The sequence below is a fragment of the Ovis aries genome, chromosome 2 (assembly GCF_016772045.2).
Source record: "Ovis aries strain OAR_USU_Benz2616 breed Rambouillet chromosome 2, ARS-UI_Ramb_v3.0, whole genome shotgun sequence".
Lineage (NCBI taxonomy): Eukaryota > Metazoa > Chordata > Mammalia > Artiodactyla > Bovidae > Ovis > Ovis aries.
The window spans coordinates 102808026-102828430 of NC_056055.1; the positions used below are offsets into that span (position 1 = coordinate 102808026).

Consider the following 20405-nt stretch of genomic DNA (forward strand, 5'->3'; position numbering starts at 1 on the left):
TGCTCGGTGCCTGTCCCTTTGCTCACGCCACATTCCGCAGACAGCCCCAAGTCGGGGGCAGGGCACCCTAGTTCAGAGTCTGGGGTCCTGGGCTTCCCTGGCAGCTCAGTGGTAAAGAACCCACCTGCCAATGCAGGAGACACGGGTTTGATGCCTGGTCTGGGAAGATCCCACAGGCCAAGGAAGAACTAAGCCTGGGCGCAACTGCGGAGCCTATGCTCTGGAGCCTGGGAGCTGTAATGACTGAAGCCCGAGCACCCTGGAGCCTGTGCTCTGTGACAGGAGAAGCTGGCTCCCTGCAGGTAGAGGGTAGCCCTCAGTGGCCACAACTAGAGAAAAGCCTGAGCAGCAACAAAGACCCAGCACAGCCAAAAATAGATGCATAAATAAAAAGTGTTTTCTTAAAAAGGTTGGGTTCCTGAATCTAATGCTGGGTTCTGCTTGCCTGGCTTTGTACTCCAAGGGGGAGAAACAAAAACTGAAAAAGTACCCCTTCCCTAACAAACCGCTCCCCTTTCTGGGCTTCAGTAAAAATGAGGAATGGGCCCCTTCACTGCAGCACTGTCTGCGGGTGGCAGACTGCTCTGTTCTCCTGGACCCTTCCTGCCACAGCTGTGCTGACCATCACTGACCGCCAGACACACTCTGTAGCTGTATTTTGTGTGCAGGTATCCCCCAGTTTTTGAAAGTTCAATTTATACCTTTTCCTTCAGATGCAAGACCTGCAGTCAGCCCTCCAAATCCCCAGTTTCCGCACTGAAGATATTTAGGAAAAAGAATTCCAGAAAGATCCCCACAGCAACACTTGAATTTGCCACACAGCAACGAATCATTTAAACAGCAACATTTAAAAGGCATTCACACTGTCTTTCCAACTACTTACAACATTGTACACAGCATCTGCCTTGTGTTAACGTATTATAAGCAACCTAGAGATGATTGACAATACGCAGGAGGATGTGCATAACTCACAAGCAAGTACAATGCTGTTTTACACAAGGGACTTGAGCATCCATGGATCTGGGTATCCGCACGGGTCCTAGAACCAAACCCCCACGAGTACCGAGTGACAACCTTGCATCAGGACCTGTTTTCACTAACTGAAAGGAATCTAAGGAGGACTTTCACTTTATGAGAAAAGGTGACACAGTTTTCAATGCTGGTTCTGCAGCGAGCTGTTACGGAGGCAGGGCGCCCCAAACAGTCCAGGCCCCTTCCTAGGAACCACACTCAGCATCTCAGCACCCAGCCCCCAGAGCTTTGAACTGAACCTGCGAGTATCTGTGCTTTATCACAATGTATTTTGTGCATCCGTTAGCCAAGAGGCGTCCTAAGGAAATTGTTTCTTTGCCTTATACCATTTCAGTTTTCGAAAGTTTTCACAGAAATGCTAATTTCAGATAGCAGGGGAGACCTGTATTATTAATGGAAAGATAACCTAATCAAAAGGTACCTCTCACTTTAAAGGTAAGGGGACAGCAGGGAGAGGGGAGAGGAAAAGCCTCTCCTGCCCCCACCCCACCCCGTGCACAGACAAACGGGCTGGGTACATTTGGGAAATTTTCCCAGCAGTGGAGTAGGATGCAGAGGCCAGGAGAAGGCCTTGTTAACCAGGCTTTCTTAAAAGATGCCTTTTGATAATTTAAACCCAGGCAAGAACATCAAAACCTGCGTGAGAAAAGAAACCATTCAGCCAGCTCTCACAGCTGTCAGGAGGTGAAGCCTTTACCAGAGCTGGCTCCTGCTTTTATCCACAGGGAACACGCTTAGAGCAAGAAAGACAAGCTCTGAGAACAGTTCAGACTCATCACGAGATGACAGGAGGCCTGCTTGCCCAACAGGGCCTGAACTCGCTGCCCTGCTCCCAGCAACACGTCTGAACAGGAAGATCAGTCAGACGTGTGAAATTTTCAGTTTTAAAACTGCCTCCCTTTGGGTTGCTTTAAGCCCAGCCCAGACTCTTCCGTGCCTGGGCCATAAACCTGTACTGACAACTCATTGGCCAGAGATCCATTAGTACGTCCTTTGTTACCCGAACATCATTGATCGGAGATGTTTCATATTCACTGACATAACAAATTGGCGGCCATAGGCATTAGGTTCTGCAAAAATTCTTAGGTCAATAATGTGCTAGTTTACCTCATTTAGTTGTTGTTCAGTCACTAAGTCGTTTCTGACTCTTTCTGACCCCATGGACTATAGCCCACAAGGCTTCTCTGTCTACAGGGTTTTCCAGGCACAAATACTAGAGTGGGTTGCCATTTCCTACTCCAGGGGATCTTCCTGACCCAGGTATCGAACCTGCGTCTCCTGCATTGGCTAGCGGGCATTGGCAGGTGGATTCTTTATCACTGAGCCACTAGAGAGGCCCGATTTATACTACAGGAGAACCTGAAATTTTGATACACAGAAATAGCAAGAAAAGGGGAAAAGCCTATGACACATTCAGGTATGGTGGCCTTGTCCCCAAGCCCCAACTTCCACATGGGCAGTGGTCCACAAGGCCTCCTTACCCTGGATTCTGAGACCATCGACCACATCCCCCGAGGCCAGGATAAGCATCCCACTGCTTTCCTCTCATCCTACTCCATATTCCAATCCACTTTCAGGCTGACCTAGACACCCAGCATTCCATATTTCCAATGCAGGTTTTCCTTATATAAGTCTTAAATGCTAGGAGAAGCCTGCCCAAACAGAATGGGCCAAATGAACTCTGCCTTCTCTAAGCATTACTGTCGAGTCTCAAAGGTATGACTTCCTGGAAATTGAGAGTTTATGGCATCTACACATGAGGCTAAAAATAGGGTAGCCCTTCAGGAAAGAAATCAGGAGCCGCCAATGATTCTCACAAGTCCACTAAGGAAATCCATCAGGGAGAGATGGGTGAAGGGGAAGAATGCGACATCTGGCATCAGGACAGGAGAAGAGAACAGGCCTGCCCCACAATACAGCAGTCTTGCACGGAGGAGCCACTCACGTCGCTCAGTGCCAACACTGGCAAATAGGCACATAAGGAAAAATACAAAACAAAGCTAAAAAGTGAAACTCATAAATTAACTGGTATCTTATAAGTGAAACAAAGTTTTAGTCACTCAGTCGTGTCTGACTCTGCAACCCCAAGGACTGTAGCCCGCCAGGCTCCTCTGTCCATGGGATTCTCCAGGCAAGAATACTGGAGTGGGTTGCCATTTCTTGACCCAGGGATCGAACTCGGGTCTCCTGCATTGCAGGCAGATTCTTTACCATCTGAGCCACTATGGAAGCCCCACATATCTTATAAGAGGAACATAAATCACTCCACCTTAGATCATACAATTTTCTAGGGCAGGGTCAACAGAGATTCTGTACCAGGAAAACAAAGTGTTGCCAGGCCAATGCACCCTGAACTTCTAAGAAATCCTTGTAATGCCCTCTGCTCTCCACAGGCCCACGCAGAGCCATCCTAACAATACAGACACCAGGAGGAATGGGTGGATTCTGCAAAAAGCAACCATGATTAGAGCAAGGTTTTGGTTGTTGTAGAGACCTCATCTTCCAGAATACATCAACATAATTAGCTGCCAAGGAGGCCTTATCTTCCCACTTACTTCAACGGAAGACCAGAAATATGTTGTTATGGGAAAACCACTTTAACAGACAACAAAAAAATGTTTATCACGGGAACTTAAGATATCACAGCATATTATCAGTTAGATGGGTATATGCTAGGGTTGGGGTCTGTGTGTGAATATATATGAACAGATTATATACATAAACATACACACACACACAAACACACACACACACAAGCTGAGGGGAATTTCAGTCAATGATTTTCTTTCCCTTTATGATATTTTCCTGGATCTTCTTCCTGTTGACCAACCTCCTCAATCTCCTAAACTTGTAGAGTTTCCTGAGACCTTAAAACTGACTCTATGGGACTTCCCTGGAGGTCTAGTGGCTGAGACTCTGAGTTCCCAATGCAAGGTGCCGAGGTTCAATTTCTGGTCAGGGAACTAGATTCCTTATGCCAGAACTAAGAGTTTCCACGCCACAGCTAAAATTCAGCATGACCAAATAAATGAATAATTTTTAGCTGACTCCTCTCCTCCTGTGTTGCTGGTATGGGTCCCAGGTGTTCACAGAACGGGTGTGTGATGCTCTGCCCCTCAACTGATGCTGTAAGACCGCAGTAGCTTCTGTTAGCAGTCTAACCATTGATGACAGGCCTTGGGTGAAATAAGTAAATCTTATCACTTCCTTAAATTTATTTTCTAAGTAGGGAGATTACTTATGAGGGATGCTTTGTAAAGGCCACTTTCCACCTGATATGTTCAAAACTGACTCCATTATTTTCCTATAAGGTTTTAAGAAGCTCACGATTCAGTTAGATCTCACCAACAAAAAAGTTATTCCCTGGGAGTAAGTTAGGCCAGCCAGATAACAAATTTCAAAAAAAAAAAAAAAAAAAAGGTTCAGATTCACCACAAACCTTGTCAAACTACTAATATCCAGCAACCCACCTTCCTCCCATATTACTCATAATGTATTTGGGGGGTTGTGCTAGCATTTTTTTAATTTATAAATTTGTTATGAAATCTTTCTATTGGTTTGCATTAAGCGATTAGATTTATTTCAGACTTTGGATCGTTTATTCCACACTAATTTACGAGGCTGAATGAGGCACTTGGAAGGGGGCCGTGAATCGGCCAAGGCCACGAGGGGATCATTTAGTACGTTCCTACCTTTACAACTAAACGTTCCTCTCCTGGCCTCGTGCAGCCCAAGTGCCTTGCTCGCTTACTCCCGTGGAAGAACTTACTCAGGTGGCCAGTGAGGTTCAGTCTCACATTCAACCATCTTCACAACGCACCAGGAAACTTCTCCCCAGAGGAGGAAACTGAGGAGAGAGAACGGAAGCATCGAACTCCGAAAGAGAGGAAGCCTCGGCCGCACCCAGAACCCACTCGGCCCGTTCCTCACCGGAAAAGTTGGCCTCGCCCCCGGGAGGACTCTGTACGACAGGGCTGCAGGACAGTGACGTGAGCACCATGGCAGCCATCATCTCGTCCATTTCCACCGCATCCGACCTCCTGGATTCAGACGGGTGAGAGCCAGAGGTTACTTCCCGACACAGCAGGTCACGTGAGCATCTTACGTTCCTGGAATGTACCATTTGGGCCCCTACTCCGATCAGTTGGTGTGTGGTCAAGTAATAGAGTTAAATAAAGCATTCGGACCTCTCCCCATTCTTCATGAAAAGTACTCAGTTCTGAGTGTCTCTGATAATACCAGTCAACCCCAGGGAAAGCAGGCTGGGCCCCATCCCACTGCTGACACCCAGAGGTAGCTCCATTCTCCATGGAATTCACTTCCTAACTCTTACTCTACAGCTTAAAATTGGGAATTTTATTTGAGGGAAAGGAAGACATGCCCAAGCAATGAAATAAAGCAAGGGCATACAAGACACCTGGCTAGAATTCGAAAGCACTATCATTACCTTCCTTTTCTAGCTTTATATTTAAATTTTTAAATATTTATTTGCTTATTTAATGTATTTGACTGTGCTGGGTCTTAGTGGCAGCACACAGTATCTTCAAGCTTAGCTACAGCATGTGGGATCTACTTCCCTGACCAGGGATCAAACTCGGGCCCCCTGAATTAGGAACAGAGTCTTAGCCACTGGGCCACCAGGAAGTCTCTGTATTTACATTTAAGGGAGAACAATTCCACTCACCAACTCCCTTCCCTTCCCCTCAGTATCAGTGATGAGATAATATGGTAGCTTCTGAATGTCAACAGAATCTGGCACATAAGCCAATGAGCAAAAAATCTCCAGAAATACTAAAATAAATCTCCCAACAAACCTCAATGCTTTATACAGCAGAGATCTATGAAATTTTATACATAATTTCCTTAATCCATATAAAGTTACACTATTTGAAAATAAAATGAAAGCCATCAACAAGGTAATGCTAAAGTATGAAAAGTCAGTCTGAAATAATTTTCCAGGTGGCACCTCTATTTCAAAGGACTGTATTATACAATTTATTCTTTACAATTCAGATCCACTAAATTATATGACATGAAGCAGTAAACTGAGACTAGTAATGTATTAGACATGTCAGCAGCCCCCTTTTTGAATGATTATTTGTATTTTTATTTCTATAGAATAGAAAGACAAATTCTTTGCCAGTGTTCCACTGAATCCACAATCACAAATGTTATTTACTGCTCTGGTCTGGTCTCAAGACACAGAATATACTGTCAATAACAGTAACATGCACAGATACACACACAGATTGCAGGGGCAGGGAGTTCAGCTGCTTACATATCCTGTATAGAAGAATCTCGGGGCTTCCCTAGTAGCTCAGCTGGTAAAGAATCCGCCTGCAATGCAGGAAACCCCAGTCTGATTCCTGAGTCAGGAAGATCCCCTGGAGAAGGGATTCTCTACCCACTTCAGAACTCTAGGGCTTCCCTGGTAGCTCAGACGGTAAAGAATCCACCTGTAATACAGGAGACCTGGGTTCGATCCCTGGGTTGGGAAGATCCCCTGGAGGAGGGCATGGCAACCCACTCCAGTAATCTTGCCTGGAGAATCCCATGGACAGAGGAGCTTGGTGGGCTATGGTCCACAGAGTTGCAGAGTCAGACACAACTGAGTGGCTAAGCATAGCACAGCATAGAAAAATCTCACTAGCAGATTTTCTTTTTTAATCTGAAAAGATCAATGTGCATAGAGTATATAACATAGAGCTTCCCTGGTGGCTCAGACGGTAAAGAATCTGTCTGCAGTGTAGGAGACCCAGGTTCAATCCCTGGGTTGGAAAGATTTGCTGGAGAAAGGAATGGCTACCCACTCCAGCATTCTGGCCTGGAGAATCCCCACGTACAGAGGAGCCTGGTGGGCTACAGTCCAAGGGGTCACAGAGTCGAACGTGACTGAGCAACTAACACAGTATAGTTTTTATTCTCAGGGAAAAAAAAGATTCTAAAACAGGAACTTTCCTAATAGTCCAGTGGTTAAGACTCCACGCTTCCAGGGCAGGGGGCAGGGGTTCGATCCCTGATTAGGGAACTAAGATCCCACATACTGTGCAGTGGGATCAAAAAAAAAAAAATTCTAAATAATTTTTTAAAACTTCTAAAGCTTGGGGCGGGGGGAAACTTCTAAAGCAAAGTATACATTTTTCATTCAAAATCAATGGTTTTAAATATCTAGCTGGGGCTCTGTAATCTCCTGACTGAGGCTACTGTCTGTTTTTGCCTGGTTTGAAAGTTAAGAATGGCATAGCTTTTTAAAAGTTTACTTATTTATTTGTTTGTTTTTGGCCATGCTGGCTCTTCCTCGCTGTGTGCGGGCTTTCTCTAGTTACAGCAAGCTAGGGGCTACCCTCTAGTTTGTCGGGCGCAGGCTTCTCACTGCGGCGACTTCTCTGCTTACAGAGCGAGGGCTCCAGGGCACTCGGGCTCAGCAGCTGTAGCTCCCAGGCTTAGCTGTGGCATCCTCCCAGACCAGGCATCAGACCTGTGTTCCTTGCATTGTCGGGCGGATTCTGAACTGCTGAACCACCAGGGAAGTCCCTGGCTTAACAGTTTTCAAGTGGTTTTACAAATCAAAAGGATATTATTTCTTGACATATGATGCATGGAAATTACACGAAATTGAAATTTGAGTATCCATAAGTGAAGTTTTAATTGGAGCCCAACATGCCCGCCTGTTTAAGTTCTGTCTGCAGCTGATTTCTCAAGATCACAGCCAAGCAGAGTAACTGTGACAGAGAACTTGTGTCCCACAAAGCCGACATAATATTTACTATCTGGCCCATTCTGGACATGCTTGCTGCCTCCTGATCTAAGCCACTTTTTTTTCTCTCTCATCATGAAAAACTAAGAACTAATTTTAGTTTAAGCAGGAAAGGGAAAAAAATAGCCCTCAGCCAGATGAAGCTATATATATATATCACTCTTAACAGAGTCACCAGGGCTTCCCTGGAGGCTCAGCGGTAAAGCATCTGCCTGCTAATGCAGGAGACTCAGGTTTGATCCCTGGGTTGGGAAGATCCGAAGGGAAATGGCAACCCACTCCAGTATTCTTGCCCAGAGAATCTACAGACAGAGGAGCCTGGTGGGCTACAGTCCATGGAACTGCAAAATTGTCAAGACAGGACTGTGCAACCAAAACAACAATAACAGAGTTATGGGGAAGAAAAGATGCCCGTCTAGGTTTTTTTTCAAAGGAAAAAAACTCTCACTGTATCTCGTGCGACTGGTACCTTCAGGAGTAGACAGATATCTGGAGTTCTGCATTCCTTCCCCAACCCAAGGCATCCCCAAACCCCTACCTCAACACCCACATGTCTTTCAGAGCCAAGGTTCTCCCACACAAACCTCTTTGGGACATCAATGTTCCTGGACACAGGCCTGTAGGCTGGCGCCTGGGTTCCCTGCTCTGGAGGTGGCACCTGGGGACTGCGGCCCAGTGGCTCGGCCAGCCACACCTCTTCCGCTTTGCAGCAGATCTGTAACTTCTGGTCCAACAGCCAGACAGTCACCTTATCCTCTGCCCAACTGTGCCGCTCCACCAGCCCTGTGGACTCTTGACCCCCGTACTGCACACAAACCTGGAGAGAGAAAGAGCAACCAGTGGTCAGCACTTGGCAGTTCTCACTCCATGTGCTCTAGGTTCTGGGACCCAGGAGCTACCTGAAACAAACTGCATTCTCTGACTCATCTTTAGTTCATGAAGATGCTCCCGGGTACCTGCTTCCTACCTGAACATCCAGACCAGCCAAAGTGGATCAGTTCTCACTGAAACAAATCTTTATAAATTCTTTAGATGGAGAGAGCAAAAGTATCAATTTCTGAAACTTCTTGTTTTAAACTTGGAGTCTATATACAACTAAAGTTGATATCATCTTAAAATACTTATGTTTTCTGTAAGCGTCATGGAAACCACAAAGAAAAAACTCTAGTAGACATACAAAAGATAAAGAAATCAAAGCACAGAACTACAAAAAAAAAAAAACAAAAACTCACAAAGGAAGACAGCAAGAGAAGAAAGGAACAAAGGAATTATAAAACAGGAAAAAAAACTAACAAGATGGCAATAGCAAGTCCTTACCTATCACTAATTACTTTAAATGTAAATGGATTAAAATTTCAAATCAAATGAATTTGGAATCTGTATCCATCTTCTTGAGATCTTAACCTGACTTGCCTCTAAAGTTCTATGTATCTGCTGGTTCCCAACTATTGCCTTGAATTGCTCACACTCTGCATTTCTGCCTTCAGAAAATCCTGAGTCTACCTGGGAGCAAGATGGTAGTGATGAAAATGCAGACCGACCGCTTTCAGAGGTGCCTAGCAGTTGGCAGGGTCCTCACCTTGTGGGAAAAAAGATCTGGACCACACAAGTCTTAAAAGAGAGGCAGAAAGTAGAGCCTCTATTATCAGCTCTTAGGAAGGCAATGAACGAGAAGCCCACTCATCTGGATCTAGCGATAGCATGAGGCCAAACAGATCTAGTGATAACACAGAGGAGCAGAAACTGGAAAAGAGAATCCAAATGGCATTCCAACTAAACAGACACCTTCGTCTCCTGAAACGTCTCAAGGTAATTCAATGGTGCAATCTTCGTTGTTGTTCAGTCGCTAAGTTGTGTCCAACTCTTCGCAACCCCATGGACTTCCCTGTCCTTCACCATCTCCCGGAGTTTGCTCAAACTCATGTCCATTGAGTCGGTGATGCCATCCAACCCTCTTATCCTCTGTTGTCCCTTTCTCCTCCTGCCCTCAGTCTTTCCCAGCATCAGGGTCTTATCCAGTGAGTTGGCTCTTTGCATTAGATGGCCAAAGTATTAGAAATTCAGCTTTGGCATCAGTCCTTCCAATGAGTATTCAGGGCTGAATTCCTTTAGAATTGACTGGTTCAATCTCCTTACTGTCCAAGGGACTCTCAAGAGTCTTCTCCAGCACCACAATTCAAAGGCATCAATTCTTCAGCACTCAACCTTCTTTATGGTCCAACTCTCACATCCATACATGACTGTGGGATGCAATCTTCTCTCTCTCATAAATCTGAGCTCCTTTCCCTTGTTTTTGTAAAGTTGTAAACTGGGAAAGATTAAGAGAAACTGAGCTCTGGCCATGCTTTGCACTGAGGCTCTGAGTAGGCCTGAGCCCAGAATTGTCATGCAGGAGCTCTGGATCTGCTAAGAATGGCTCATTCTCTTGGGAAGCCTGCTGTCCAAGGGGCTCATATGGCTGCAAGGAAAAGGTCTGCACTCAAGTCAGTGCCCAGGGAGTTTCTGGCCTGTCATTTGGGATACCACTGGGCTGCTGAACCCCAGCATGGGGACAGCGGACATTTGTCTACTTGGGGATCAACCTACCTTCTGCCCAGGGTGAAAGGCCACCAGCTGGGGGCCTGAGGTGCCTGGAGCCTTGAGGACTTCTTTAGGCTGCTCCTGGCAGGACAGATCCTTGGAGGCAACAAAGGGCTGGGGAGCCGCCCCCTCCAACAGCTCTGCCTGAGGCTCCGATGGTGGGGCAGCCCCAGGTGGTCCCAACACCCGGGCTCCCAGAAGGGACCGCTTGCCGAGGCGCCGGGACAACACGCTGGCCATGCTGTTGCCTTTCCTGGGGAGACAAAGGAGACACAGGGTCCTTTATCCAGTATCTGGGGAATCAGGAAGATGCCCCCCACACAGCTGGAGCCCATGAGTGTCCATAAAAAATGATGAGACATTTTAAAGTAATTTTTACAACGGTTTTCTTTCTACAAAAGCTAAACATCTGTTACGAGTAGGACATTGAGAACATCCTGATAGGCAGAACAACAAATCACTCAAGAAGAGACTTCCCAGAGAAACACCCATGTTTCCTGGACAGTGTTCCAGGCTTTCTGCTACACGAGGGTTTACAGACTTGCATTTCTACAAAAAACAGGATCATGGCTTGGTAAATGGGGAATTTTCACTTATTGTCAGCTGTGCTGTATCATTAAATGTTATTCTACAGAAACTCTTTTGGGAGACATGGCTGTGTTTTCTTAGGCAGCTGCGTCACTGCTAATTTAACAAATCCCTTATTATTGTGCCTAATGGCTGCACCCTTGGGTTGTGTTACCGAAACTTCTCTGCCCACAGCGAGCATCTTAGCGTGCCTGGAAAGTGACCCTCAGCATACACACCAAGGGTCACTTTCCAGGTCAGGATCCTATTAAGATAGTGCGAAGTCAGAGCAGAGGCCTCCCTGCGTGGCGAGTGGTAAAAAATCCATCTGCCAATGCAGGAGACACGGGTTTGATCCCTGATCTGGGAAGATTTCCTGGAGAAGGAAATGGCAACCCACTCCAGTATTCTTGCCTGGAGAATCCCTATGGACAGAGGAGCCTGGCGGGCTACAGTCCATGGAGTCACAGAGTCAGACATGACTTAGTGACTGAACAACAACCAAGTTAGAACAAGAGGGTGTCTGTGAGATACTCACAGAATCCCACACTGAGCTGGCTTCAAAGTTGCAGACAGCCACAGAAATGAGCCACGGTAACTCTCCTTGTTTTACACTTAAGGAAACTAACCCTGGGAGCTTAAGAGACTTATTCATGGCGATAAAGGTTGTTGGTGTCAGATAAATGGGATCTGGTGTCCTGATTCCAAACCCTGATCTTCTCACTGCCTCCCAATTGCCTGTACACTGCCCCTAACAACTCGGGCTGCTTGTGAATTCAGGGCTGATAGAAATGCAGGACCACAGCCTGCATGGACCCACGGAAGACCACTGCAGGCCTCTGCAGTCACCCCATGATGGGCAGGAGCTGCTCCAAAAACTGGACATATTATTTCTGCCTGGTCAGAGGTGTCAGCGCACCCTCCACGGATCATACTCCAGAAACCAGAGCCCTGTCCTCTACATTTTATGGTGGAAGGGCTAGAAAGGTGACAAGACGAGACGCTTGCTGATGCCTGAGAGGTGGGTTCTAACCACCTGGCACTCTATAAGCCCCAGGGCAGGGGTGGTTGAGGGGGAACCCCTTGACCTTCAGAAGCCCATACCATTCCAGAAAAGAGGAAGTCAATCTTCTAGGGCCTCTGAGAATCAAAACTGTCAACAAGTTGCTCTTGGGAAATCCCACCCATGCTCCACAGCCTGTCTGCTAATAATACAGTTGCAAATATGGAGGAGAAGGGTTTGGCACGTTTTAATAAATGTTTTACTCAGAGCTTCACAGGCTAGAATCAGGGAGTATGGTATCTCCATCATGAATTCCCTAGAAAGCAAAGAAGAGGTAAGAAAAAGGTCAAAATCAGACTACCCTACGGAATTCCTCTCTAGATATCTAGTGACTTTATATGTAGTAACACTATTGGAAAGCTTTTTTTTTACTATGCATGTCATCAAAAGGAAGAAAAACACAAGAAGTAAATTCTTCATCATCAAAAAAAAAAGTGTCCACCCAGTCACCTACTGTCATCTTCAGGCATCAAGCCAGAAACAAGAGCCTTGAACTCTCGCTTTAAGCACTTCCCAGGTGGCGCTAGTGGTACCAATGCAAGCGTCACAGGTTGGATCCCTGGATTGGGAAGATCCCCTGGAGAAGCGAAAGGCAACCCACTCCAGTATACTTGCCTGAAGGATCCTGTGGACAAAGGAGCCTAGGCTACAGTCCATGGGTTGCAGAGTCGGACATGACGGAGTGACTCTGAGCACCCAGGCGGAAATGTGCACGCGCACGTGGACACACACACACACAGAAAGAGTTAGTCACTCAGCTGCGTCCAAATCTGTGTGATCCATGGACAATAGTCTATCAGGCTCCTCTGTCCATGGGACCTCCTAGGCAAGAATACTACCGTGGATTGCCATTCCCTTCTCCAGGGGATCTGCCTGGCCCAGGGATGGAACCCACGTCTCCTGCATTGGCAGGCAGGTTTTTTGGTCACTGAGCCACCAGGGATGCCCATAACCCACTGTTTAATGTCGAGCTGTAAGCAAAGCCACAGTGCCACTTAGAGACGTCAGATGGCAGCAACCTTCCAGAGAAAGAAAGAACCCTGCTCTTGACCAAAAGAAAAAAAAAAAAAACACACACACGCACACACAACACACAGCGGCCACCCCCACTTTCCACAGCAGGAAGTTTGAGGTTTCTACCACTGAACATGAAGAAAGGGTAGCATTTCCAAAATTCCTGGGCTTCCAGTCTTCAGACGGAGCCTGAAATATTTGGCTCACAGTCTCTGATGATGTTTTCTTTTTCCTAAGCCTTTTTTTTTTTTTTAACGTAAAGAACACTTTTTATTTGATTTGCGAAGCTGCACCTTCCAAAGCCTGCTGGATTTGCACAGCTGGTGAACATGCCCACTTCCGGCTTCTTTCCACATGCGTTCTCTGGCCTTTCTCCTTTGACTGGCCTGAATTCCACCCTGAAATACATTTTATGATTTGCTTTATTTATAGCGAGCTCAAATCTTAATTTTTAAAAGCAGAAGAGAAAGAAGGAAGGGAAACTGCCTTTATTAAATGCCCAATAGCACGAGCTTTCACAAACTGTATCTAATTTAATCCTCAGAACAACTTAAGACAAACATATGGTCTTTCATTTCTGATGAGGAAACTGAGCCACTGCCAGCTTAGGTTGCCAAGGCAACACAACCATGAAAGGCAGTCCCAGGGGACTGAACTCTTGCCTCGTTGGTGTCAAAGGGCATGATACTGCCATTAGTCCAGTAGGTGTGAGATCTCTCAAAAGAAAACACTCAAGTTGCTTCTGACCTACGTGGTATTTTTTTCTCTATGTCAGTGAACCTTGATAGGAAAAAAATAAAGCAAAACCAAATAAAACCCAGCTCCCAATCCTGCAAGTTTCTGCATCCATCTCCTGTGCTTTTTTCTTTCCTTGAAAATCCCTTTTCCACTTGCACCTTAGCTTCCTACCTACAAAATAAAGGTCAGTGCTTTCCTCTGATCTTGTTTAACAGTCCAGGTCATTGTTAATCATTTAGTGGTTTGGGAAGAACTTTATACACATATTGCCCTCATGAGGGCGCAGAGAGATATGGAATCAATCCCAAAAGTTAAGGAAAATTTTAGCCAAATTTACACTGGGGACTGATAGCATGGAAGTCAAAAAAATATGACTCTAGATTAAATGTAGGCTACTGAATCAGGAGCATGGCTCTGGAGATAACACCATCCCTCAAGTCCTTCAGGAATTCAGAAGTGAACTCAAGCACCTACAGAGGTGTGCCAGGCTTCCCAGGAGCCACTAGTAGTAAAGAACCCGTCTGCCAAAACAAGAGAGTAAGAGATGCATGTCTGATCCCTAGGGTTGGGAAGATCCCCTGAAGGAGGGCGTGGCAACCCATTCTAGAGAAATCTTGCCTGGAGAATCCCATGGACAGAGGAGCCTGGCGGGCTACAGTTCCAGAGTCAGATATGGCTGAAGTGACTTAGCATGCACACAGAGGTCTGCCATGCAGCCAGGCAGAGGTGCCAGGGTAATACGGAATTTGCCAGGGGCTCTCCAGGACTGCTTGTCACTTTATACCTGAGATCGAGGGTCCCAACTCTCTCCCAGTATGTTTCTATCAATATAACCACTGCCTCCTTCAAATCCTCCTTCCCTGATCTCTACTTTCTACTCACTTCCCTATTAGTTTCTTTCTTCAGAGCTATAGATGTTCCATATAAACCAGTCAGTCCCTAACTTGCCACAGGGTTCTGGTACCATAAAGAGAAATCAAGAAACATCTATTTCAGGGTAACAATAACAGTGTTTCAACAAGTAGGCAAATCCAACTTTACAATGTTACATTCTCGAGTTACAGAAGTCTTTGACTAAAACATAAACTCATGCTAAAAAAGACTTCCTGGCTGATGTAGAGTTTTAAGAGAACCTGCTTCTCTTTGCTTCTCATCCCCTCTGCTGTCCTCCTCAGGGTGCGGTTGGCTACTGGAGATGTATTTTGGTCCATGTCCAAAAGGGGTGAGCCCTTTTCCAAACTCAGCAAACATCTTCTGATGTGCTAATAGCTCTTAATGAGGACATCTGCCATCAGTTTAATAACTGGAACAGACAGAAGAAAACAAACCCTCTCTGTGGTTCTAAGCTGCAAATCGCCATTTGACATGTGACTGTTGCCAGACAACCCCTCGTCTCAGCACATCCACGTGTGTGTGTGTGCACGCCCTCATGCACAATGATTGCTCTCTTTAGCCTCCCATGGCAACAAGCTATGACATCACTGAGTAGCACTTGCAGGACGCAGGTCATACAGTCAAACTGATTCATTACACAACCAAAGGGGTTTTTTTTGGGGGGGGGAGGGGTTGTTTTGTTTTCCTGTTTGTTTTTGTCATTAAAGAGGGTGAGGCTTGGAGTAAGACTTCCATATGCCAAAGTATGGAAGACTGCTGCTTCTCTAATGAACAATTTGGGGACCAAGGTCAGGGGCGTCACTCCTCTGCTGAGATTCCCCACTAAACCTCAGCTTTCTATTTTATGATCTCCCCTGAGTAACCACTGCAAAGAGCAACGATTTGAGTTTTTAAGACCTCTGGCTAATATTCTGCATATTGTTCTTAATCTTTTATCGGTGTTGCTGTTATTTTCTTTTAAATCTGTAAAGTTTTCACTTACTGTCTTCCTTCCACGTGACATTCTAAGCTCACGTAAAGGTCAAAAATGCTGCAGCACACCACGTTTTACTGCCTAATGGAATTCAGTGGAGAAGAGGACAATTCACTGGTCCCAAACAATTCATGCTTCAGCGATCCTTGCCCAGGGATGATCTCTGTTACAGAGAGATGCCGCATGCGTCCACAGCATACTGATGACTATATGCAAATCTGTCTGTGGTCCTCACCATCTGAACCTTGCTTGGCAGAAAGAAGCAAGTTGTCATACTCTGTCCTCACTGCCCAAATGCTACCTGGTTCTCAAGCTTTATTTTCTTCTGGGTGCCTTCTCCAGGAAAAGTTAAAAAAAAAAAAAAAAAAAAACCACTTCACTTCATTGAGCATACATTGATTATTTCTTCCCAGAGGACCTTTTTCTCAGCCTGGTTTTGGACAGAAAAATCTCCAAGAGTAGCCAAGGGCCTGCGCGAAAACATCTAGGTCTCTCAAGTCACACATCAGGCCCTATGACCCCATTTTTTAAATGCATAGTGTGCATTTTAGGTTCTTCATGGTATGAGCTTAAGATCATAGCATTGAGCATATTAGTAATTGATTCCATGCCAAGATTTCTAAATCAGCCGTTCAGAGAATGACCATTTCGATCCTCAAGTCATCTTAATCGTTGTCTTCATCTGAAGGTTTTTAAAAACCAGATTGTACTGTCTCAATGTATAACAGTTTAGACTGCTGGTAAAATTAAAATTAGGTGATCAGGACTGGCAAGGATCTTAAAGGCTGCCCATCTCCGGTTCAGGGCTGGATCTTCTCCACAGGATCTCCTGTAACTGAGGGCCCAGCCTTCCCACCGTTGAGTAATAGAAGTAATAGCAAAACGGAAGAGGAAAATTAGGGCCCCAAATAGCGGAGTTATTTTCATATCCCAGCATATGGGCTGCAGAAACGGGTCACCTGATCTGGTTACACTGAATTTTCCCCAGCAAATAATAAATGACCCCGATCCACAAATACTTTTGTTGATGTGACTGCACAGGAGCCATTCTAGTCAAGTAAAAGAGACCATGCTGTTTGTGCTGCCCACAGGGAAGGAAAGGGTTTTCACAGTTCAGCCCAGGAACAACTGTGCTTCCTCTTCCTTCACACCTACCTCCTCATCTACTTACAAAACCAGCAGCGTCCTTTATTCACAGCTGTCATGCAGGCACTACTCTGTATGAAACACAGGGCTCAGGGACCTGAAACTCCAAGAGACTCCATCTCCCCAAGACAGCAAGCCCCTGCTTATCCCATTAAATGCATGATTTTGAACAGATGTTGCTATTCCCATAGGTAAGGAAAGCCCCCGATTAAAAAATAATATGTGGTGCACTTCCCCGGTGGTCCCTTGGGTAAGAATCCACCTGCCAACGCAGGAGATGTGGCTTCAATCCCTGGTCTGGGAAGATTCCACACACCATGGAGCAACTAAGCCCGTGCGTCACAACTGCTAAAGCCCACGTGGTCAACAGCCTGTGCGCCACGATGAGAAGCCACCTCAACGAGAACCCCTTCTGTAGCAACAAAGACACAGTGCAGCCAAAAATAAATTAAGTAAAAATTTTAAAAATAAAACACAGTTAAAAAAATAATGTGTTGTAAGAAATAAGACCTACTACTCACCCTAAAACGATAGGCAGATGTCAAAAATAAGGGTAGCATTTTAGCACTTAGACTTGATTCTAAGAAAGTACAGTAAGTCCCATATATACAAACAAGTTCTGAAAGAGTGTTAGTAAGTCCAATGTGTTCGTAAGTCTAACAGTTAGCCTAGGTATCCAGCTAACACAACCAGTTATATAGTACTGTACTGTGACAGGGTTATGATATTTTTCACACAAATAGTACATTAAAAATAAACACATAAAAAAAGATAATTGTTTTTAATCTTACAGTACCTTGAAAAGTCACTAGTATAGTGTAACGGCTGGCACTTAACAGTACCATGTACATCACCGCTGCTTTTACGCTTGCTTTCGGATGTGTACATGCTAAATCGCTTCAGTCATGTCAGACTCTGTGCAACCCCATGGACTGCAGCCTGCAAGATTCCTCTGTGCACGGGATTGTCCAGGCAAGAACACTGGAGGGGGTTGCCACGCCCTCCTCCAGGGCATCTTCCTGGGCCAGGGATCAAACCCAAGCCTCTTATGTCTCTTGCATTGGCAGGCTGGTTCTTTACCAGTAGCATCACTTGGGAAGCCCTGCTTTGGGACATCCTGGGGTTCAAATAAAGACACTGTATTCTGTAAAGCACACAAAAGTACAACCACTTGTAGAGGACACACGCATGTGACAATGCATGCCAGACACGTGAACTAATTTATGAGGTGAAACGTGAGAATACACATTCGCATCTTTGAAAGTTCGCATCTTGAAGGTTTGTGTGTAGGGGACTTACGCAGTGTGCTCTTGAAAACAGGTAGAGCGTGCTGCTTAAGGAAGCAGGGATAAGTAAAAGCACGCCTGCAAACATGCCAGGCAAGGTGGAGGGCTGGGCCAGCACTGTTTTCCTATCTGCACGGGGCACGCACGCACGTGCGTACATGTGGGTGCCTGCACTGTGGTTAAACCTGATTCGGCTGTACCAAAACTATGTGAGAGTTCCCGTAGGAGGCAGGGAGTTGCCCGACTGCTGACTCGGCATTCTAACCAGAGCCAGCGGGCTGGAGGAGGCGGGGAGAACCGGCCTCAGAGCACTGACAGTTCCCTCCAGTAGTTTGCAGAGAAAGCTTCCCACCTGCACAGTAACCCAAACCACCCATGAATGCCTGCATAGCACTCGGGATTCCACTTTGATACACACATCTGGGGGCTTCCTTTTTTTCCTGACCTCACAGCAACTCAAGGAAACGCGGAGGGACAATTTAATCCCAATTTTATAGCTGAGAAAACTGAGGCTCCTTCAGAAGGCCACTGCTTTGCTGGCCTAGTCAGCTGGGCTGTCTGCAGCCTTTCCTAGTTCATCCCTGGACTCGTTCTCTCATCCCTGGACCCTGGAGCAGGACAGGGGCTCAAATGGAAGGGCTTTGGAGTTCCCCGGGGCCTTCGTGTTGCCTTGTCTGATCCTCACAGTGCTGTGAGGAAGGAAGTGTGAGCTTCATTGGGAAGAAGGGATCTATCAGGGGCACTTATGTGTGTGCATGCTCAGTCGCTCAGCTCTGTCCGACTCTTTGCGACCCCATGGACTGTAGCCTGCCAGGCTCCTCTGTCCATGAGATTCTCCAGGCAAGAATACTGGAGTGGGTTGCCATGCCCTTCTCCAGGGGATCTTCTTGACCCAGGGATTGAACCAGTGTCTCCTGCACTGGCAGGCAAGTTATTTACCACTGAGTCACCAGGGAAGTCTATCAGAGGCACTTACAGTTATGAAAAGGGAAAACTGGCATCGTAAGAACCACCTTCCCAAATCTAAAGCACAGAGGAGAGAATTTAAAATGCCTGACAGGGACTTTCCTGGTGGTCCAGTGGCTCAGACTCCAAGCTCCCAAATGCAGGGGGCCCTGGTTCGATCACTGGTCATCAGAGAACTAGATGCTACCTGCCACAACTAAGACCCAGCACAGCCGAATAAATACATATTTTTTTAAGTAAATAAAAATTTAAAAATAAAATGCTTAACAACATGGGACCCCTTAGGTAAGTCCCTGAATGGTGCACACCCCAGAAAGGGAAGCTGTGCGATTGTGATGCCTGAAATGCTGATCTCGAGACACAGAGGCCTCTTGTATTCCTGCTCCTCTGAAGGCAGAGAGATGCAGGCTCTATTTCTTCACTGAACAGAAAAACCGTGTGGAACTCAGCAGTCATTTGAATGAATAATCACCTACCCTGGCAATCCTAAATAAACAGACCGGGGGTGGGGGGTGGTGCCAGGGGGGTTGTAGGGAAGGTGAGTCACCTGGTGACTTTCCTGGCCAGAATCAACAGGTAGTAAGAAGGTGGGAGCCCTCTCCCAGGGTGGACAAGATCCCCTGGAGAAGGGTATGGCAACCCACTCCAGTATTCTTGCCTGGAGAATCCCATGGACAGAGGAGCCTGGCAGGCTACAGTCCATGGGGTCACAGAGAGTCGGACACAGCTGAGCGACTGAGCATGCACACATACAAGTGCCTCTGATAGATCCCTTCTTCCCAATGAAGCTCACACTTCCTTCCTCACAGCACTGTGAGGATCAGACAAGGCAACACGAAGGCCTCAGGGAACTCCAAAGCCCTTTCTTGCAGGTACCCAAGAAAGGAGCCACCTGGTCTGGGGGCCGGGCCAGGAGAGGGGGAGAAACCATGCACATGCAAAAGAGAATGGGCCAAGCAGAAAAGAGCAACAGGGGAGGGAAGGACCCAAATACCCCTCCGGAATCCGAGTCCCACCTGGGAGCCACCAGGGCCAAACATAAGCCAGGACAAAATAAAGTGTAGTCTTGGAAATTACAGGTAATGAGACAAGGAGCACGTGCTGTTCGAATGACAGAACATTCTAGTGGCTGATAACACTTAAAAACTTGAAATAAGAGCTGGATAATGAACAGAACTAGACGTGTCTGGTCAGAAGGACTGTACCCCGCTTCCATGGATCAACTTTTTTGGAGGGAGGGGAGGGCTGTGCCATGCGGGACCTGGTCCCTGACTGGGAGGCACCCTGGCCCCCTGTATTGGGAGCTCCGAGCCTTAACTACCGGATCAGGTCCTTCCACGGATCAATTTTTCATCTAAATGTTGCCTCCACCCTGACTCCCCGCTTCCC

The 20405-nt window shown here is 46.4% G+C and overlaps 1 protein-coding gene across 3 annotated transcripts in view; it reads right to left on the minus strand.

Moving 5' to 3' along the window:
* Positions 1-20405, minus strand: part of ZNF395 (zinc finger protein 395) — a 48140-nt gene that overhangs the window by 8315 nt on the left and 19420 nt on the right. For all 3 annotated transcript variants that reach the window (XM_027964603.2, XM_042243527.2, XM_027964604.2), the window contains exons 2-4: positions 10376-10622; positions 8374-8606; positions 4963-5072 (exon numbers count right to left, since the gene is read on the minus strand). In XM_027964603.2, coding sequence (XP_027820404.1) covers positions 4963-5072; positions 8374-8606; positions 10376-10622 — 590 coding nt within the window. The remainder of the gene's footprint in view (positions 1-4962; positions 5073-8373; positions 8607-10375; positions 10623-20405) is intronic.